Source organism: Centruroides sculpturatus, unplaced genomic scaffold (genome assembly GCF_000671375.1).
Source record: "Centruroides sculpturatus isolate CEXI.00-Female unplaced genomic scaffold, Cexi_2.0 scaffold797, whole genome shotgun sequence".
NCBI classification, from domain to species: domain Eukaryota; kingdom Metazoa; phylum Arthropoda; class Arachnida; order Scorpiones; family Buthidae; genus Centruroides; species Centruroides sculpturatus.
The window spans coordinates 107,994-113,520 of NW_019385165.1; the positions used below are offsets into that span (position 1 = coordinate 107,994).

General features: G+C 29.7%; 1 protein-coding gene across 1 annotated transcript in view; it reads right to left on the minus strand.

Annotated features, from left to right (window-relative positions):
* LOC111635658 (protein argonaute-2-like) overlaps positions 1-4,515 on the minus strand; it is a 27,564-nt gene extending 23,049 nt beyond the window's left edge. Inside the window, exons 1-2 of the mRNA XM_023380681.1 lie at positions 4,420-4,515; positions 3,301-3,440 (exon numbers count right to left, since the gene is read on the minus strand). Coding sequence (XP_023236449.1) covers positions 3,301-3,340 — 40 coding nt within the window. The 5' untranslated portion in view covers positions 3,341-3,440; positions 4,420-4,515. The remainder of the gene's footprint in view (positions 1-3,300; positions 3,441-4,419) is intronic.
* Between the last annotated feature and the right edge of the window lie 1,012 nt (positions 4,516-5,527).

The window sequence follows — 5,527 nt, forward strand, 5'->3', positions numbered from 1 at the left end:
TTTTTTTATTTTGTACAAACAAAATAAATATATTGAAAAATATAAAAACAATAAAAAATTATACTTCAGAAGTTAATTTAGTATCAAAAACGTAAAATATTTGAGTAGCCGAAGACATAGCCAAAGATTACAGCGCCACAGCACTGGCGAAAATTTAAATTTGTCGACTGGAATTCCTTCGGATAACCGACATTTCGGATAACCGACCTTCGGATAAACGACGCTCTACTGTATATATATATATATATCTAGATATTTTTTGGAGGGGGAAGTGGTGGTCTTCTCACAATTTACTAATGCTATATTACAGGATTTATAAAGAGAAATAATTGGGTTGATTAATTTATACATTGATTACGTAAATTGGATTGGTAGCATAAACATAAGCAACACATGGACGATCTGCATACGTGAGGTTCCTCGCAGACAACTGGAGGAGTATACATATGAATGAAACCCAGAAAACTCCATGTTTTTAACACGTTACACAGAAGCGAACTATTCGAGAATTAGTGGACAAAGAACGTAAATACATTCCCGTAAACTATTTATATGAAATCTATTTATTTGACACAGTATCGGTCTGTGAATGTTATATTAAACTAAAATTCTCCTTTACATAATAAAATATTCGTCGAAAATGTCTTTGAAATACATCAATTATGTCTTATACAAGTTTAAAATTTTAAATTTTACATATTTTTAATCTATTTATCAAAGTGAAACTTGGAAAAGAGGAAAATCTTTGGCATAGAAAACAACATTTTTTTTTTTTTTCTGTGAATTCGCCGAACAACACAATTTTTCAATGTTTCATGGTTAAGTTAGCTTCGCTTGCTTGCCTCAGGACTCGGCCAAAGTACTTTCGATAAAGCTAATTCATACAAAAACTTTTATGACAATTTTCTGTAGATCATTACAGTAAAANGCCGGAAAGAGAGGCCAGCTCCTCCCTCCCGGTGGCTCACAAATTGGTGTCACAGAAGTGGGGTTTGAATCTAAAAATCCCTAGAATCCTCACAATTATCATCACAATGTATGGCTGCTATTTATTTATTTATTTAATTTAAAATATATGCTCTCCACCTCGAATTAGTTTTGACTTGACCCTGCACATTATACTCTTCCTTTAACAATAGATTCGTGCCAGTGATGCATATAACAACTTTCAGGGAGAAATGTGTGAACAAAAATAACGTGATTTCGGGTTTGTGTTGGAAGTTTTTATATATTTAATCAAGCCCTTCTACACCTGTGATTTCCATATTAGATCTCACAGTTCATCAAACCGAACTCCGTTATCGAGATTCAGAAATGACAGACAGTGGACTGATAAGAGTGGGAATTTATAACTCCACATTTTTTCCTTTTTAAATTGCAGTTAAAAGATGTATATATCTACATATATAATTCATTCAACGGGTGTCTGTCTGCGAAACCGTTTGATAACGGACACTAGAGGCGCCCCTATTGTGTGTCATATTTCAAACATTCAAATTAACAATTTTAATTACTATTTGAATTAACAATATAAATTATTATTATTCATTTGGCCCATAAATTATTATTTGGTCAATATAACAATATAAATAATTCAGTATATTTGTAATAGGAATTTATTATTTTAGGGGCTTATATCTCGAGAAGGGTCGCGAGTAGGGGTATGGTTTCTTTGACTTTATTGTTCGCAGAGGGGCTACAGTTTGGGGTGGGGTTGCCACCTCTTCATTCAAAGGGTAAATCTTACAATTGGGACTTTAACAGAGATGTACAGCATATTGATAGAACAAACAAGTCAAAGGAACTGTGCCTCATGGAGATGTGTAAATAACGCCCACTAGGGCGCGTCCCAGGCTACTAGTGTACTTATAATAAATCAAACCAAAAGCATACTTTACATAAGAATTTATACTAAATACAATGTACAACATTAGAAGGATTTAAAAATTATTACGTTATATCCTTATAGACAGACATCCGCATTAATTGGAAATTAACCTATATGCTAAAATATAAATTTTATTAGCTGCTTTTAAGTAATAATCAAAGAAACAGCAGACAGACGTAAATTTAATTATACGTATCCTATATACAGATTAATTATTTAAAGTAACAATTGTTTACAAATAAACGATTATGTGCAAATATTAAGATATAAATAATTCCTGTCAATGTAATTATTTTGCTATTCATAGCCCGAATGTAAAGCGTTATTCATTCCCTAAATTTATTCTTTTACTTGTCAGTGTAGAAGATGTCTAGAACATCATTTGCATAACTTTTGGGTAGATAACTATGAACTGCACTTGCTTATCGATTGTTTCGCTTTACATACGTGAGATTAAACGAAAATTTAAATTAAAGTCTAAATTTAAGTAACATCCAAAACTCACACTCTCTACTCCAATGAATTATGTACCGGTACAAATTATAAAAATAGGTTATGTACTGGTACAATAATATAACATAGTAGTGTACAATCTACATAATAGTGATACATTTTAATATACAGTGTATTACAGTAATATTATAACGTTGAACAGTGTAATAACACATTGTCATATTATCTTGTATTCTATTTATTTACTATTAGAATTATAATAGGTAAAACAAATAAAACAATGTAATTATATGATTCAGATTAATAAATATATAAAAGTGCCTAGTTTCGTCTACGCTCATTCTACAAACTGTATTTTCATATTTCTCTTTTGCATTTATCCTTCCCAGATAACAAGTTTGTAATTTATCTAATCTAATTATAATTGTAATATAGATGATAAGTATGGATTAGATGAAATTATCTCTCTAGTCTCTATGGTGCCAAGCAATATGCAATATGTTGCAAATATTTTCGCACGAAACTCCAGAATAGGAGTTAAACTCACCTTTCAACACACTTTTTCATGAAAGTTCGAAGGGTTGAGTTGGAAGGCTTTACAATGGGGCAGCTGTGTGGTGAGGTGTCAATACCTCGAATTACTTGTTTGTAACGTTTGTTAAGGAGTGACTCAGTGATGACTGTGTAATGCGTTATTTTTAAATAATGCCGACATTTATAAATAATTATAAATGTGTACATTAAACTTAGTCCACTCGTAATGAGCAAATTTGAGACCTGTTACCATCCGTCACGCTGAACTTCGTCAACTCACAACTTATGAACAGGCTCGAGCGTTTTTGCAACATTGTTTTCTACATTTGGCATGATTCATAAAAAGGAAGAGTCGAAAATTTTAATATACAGATTTTAAATATAAAGTATATTAAATACTAATTTAATTCTTAATGGTTACTTGCCTTTTCCTTTTCCACTTTTTCCCTTCTTCTTCGGACCCATCTCTTACGTTTTGAGCAAAATTACATTTGTTGAAGACGAAAAACAAGCCGAATTTATAATGAAAACGAAATCAAAACCGAAACTAAGATCCGGGACGAGGCTAGAAAAAGGTTCAACGGTCACATTTGTTATTCTTGTATAACTAATTATATATAAATTATATTAATTATTAAATAATTAACGTGAACAAAAATTCAGAATTTTTAAATTTTCACGTAAAAGTTTATATAAATATGAGTTTGTATTTAATTTTACCAATTTTACGAAATGTGCAAAAATAGCTATTTCCGTGTTATTTTGAAGTGCACACGAAACTTAATACAAGAAAACTTAAATATTTTGCCACTCAATACTTAAAACAGCGCTATTCGAATTATTTTTTTATATTAATAAGGGGTATGACCAAGAAATATTTTATTTATTCATTTTATCTCTGATGCTTTGGTCGAAGAGTGAAATGAAGTCAGTCTTCCTCCACGCTTCGAATTCGTGTAGTACTTATAGAATTTTATTAATGGTTTCTTCATGACGTGTTTTGCCCCATATGTCAAATTTTTCTCCATTGTGGGCTTCGTGATTGTTATGAGAGACACAATTATTCATCATACATAGATTTAAATGATTACGAATTACGTTAGCATCTTAAAATGTTAAAAAACACGCAAAAAATCCGACAAAATTTGCTAAGTTAACTTTTACAATTCAATAGTTAAACTAGAGGATAAAAAATTTATATATATAAAAAAACTACAGTAAAATATTTTATATTACATTAGTTTTCAGATCAATTCTTTGGTTCAAGATCAAAAAATGTTGCATCAAGATTTTTACAAATATAACTCTATCTTTTTTTTAAGTACAAAATGAAAAATTTTTAAATAGAAAAAGTTATAATAATAATAATCATCCATCAACTTGTCTCAAGTGGGTAAGGAGTTAGAGGTGTGTTCATTTTGTTAACCTAGCAAACAGTATTAGGTATGCATTTTAAACAATAGAGTATTTGTTTACAGTTTGATACTTACAAGGACATCACGAGAGTCTATCAGTGGATTAATTCATTAATAAAGTTATCTTACCTTAAGCTTGAATATGAACGTGTATTTTTAACACTTTCAATTTGTCAATTTTCTGGCGACAGAACTAGGTGTTTATTATTGTTTAGTTTTACTGAACGAATCAAATAATATACGCTAGTTTTTTGCATAAATTTTAAGTAATAATACGCAAAGCTTATCTTTTTACTCAGGTAAACTTTGATTATTTACAGAGTGATGATGATGTAGATAATGCTCTCCACCTTTCTATATTAATCACATTCTAACAGGATTTTGTACTAGTAAAACGACCTTTCATCTTACATTTATAATCTGCTAGACATTTAAAAAAATATATTAAGAAGTTTTGATTTTAAATTCTCAGAATGAGAATTTACATAATTCAAGATATTTTAACACATTTTTCTGCAATTTAATGAATTAATTACATTATCTAATTAACAAAAATTGACCTAGTTTTTTTTTATCTTCGCTTCAATGATAATATTGTAAATTTGCTGTGAATGTTTTATCAATTATACGATGTTTTCTTTGAGAAATTAATTTCTATTTGATTGGATGTGACTTATTCTGCAATTATAATGCTTCCTTGCATTGCACGGTTGTTCACATTTTCAATTAATTCTAATTAATCTAATACTTAACTTGCTTTCACATACACATTTTTATACAGCTCTACATCTACATACGTATGTAGTTATATGTTTTTTATTGTATCCTTACTTCTTTACTCCTTGTTTCTAAGAATTTTTTAGTGGATCATACAGACGTTGCATGTCATCGCACGTTGCATATCCTATGAGATATTCTTTTGCTTGTCTTCGTGTAAAACACAAGTTTGTGATGCGAGAGAAAACTGCAAATATTGCTTAAAATTTGTTTATTAACGAAACAAAATGTAATAAAACTAAGATTGATGTGTGTAATTAAGTGAAAGATCTGAACACAGATATGGGTTAATATGGCGTTTATATATTCTAAGATAGATAAGCACATTGACTTTCTATTCTTATCTAAATACTCTAAATACTGTTGTTACAAACGTTTGTCTTGTGTTCGTGTGTATAATTATGTAGGCTTAAATTAGAATAAAAACTCTCAATAGTAATGGATAATAATTATCGACGAC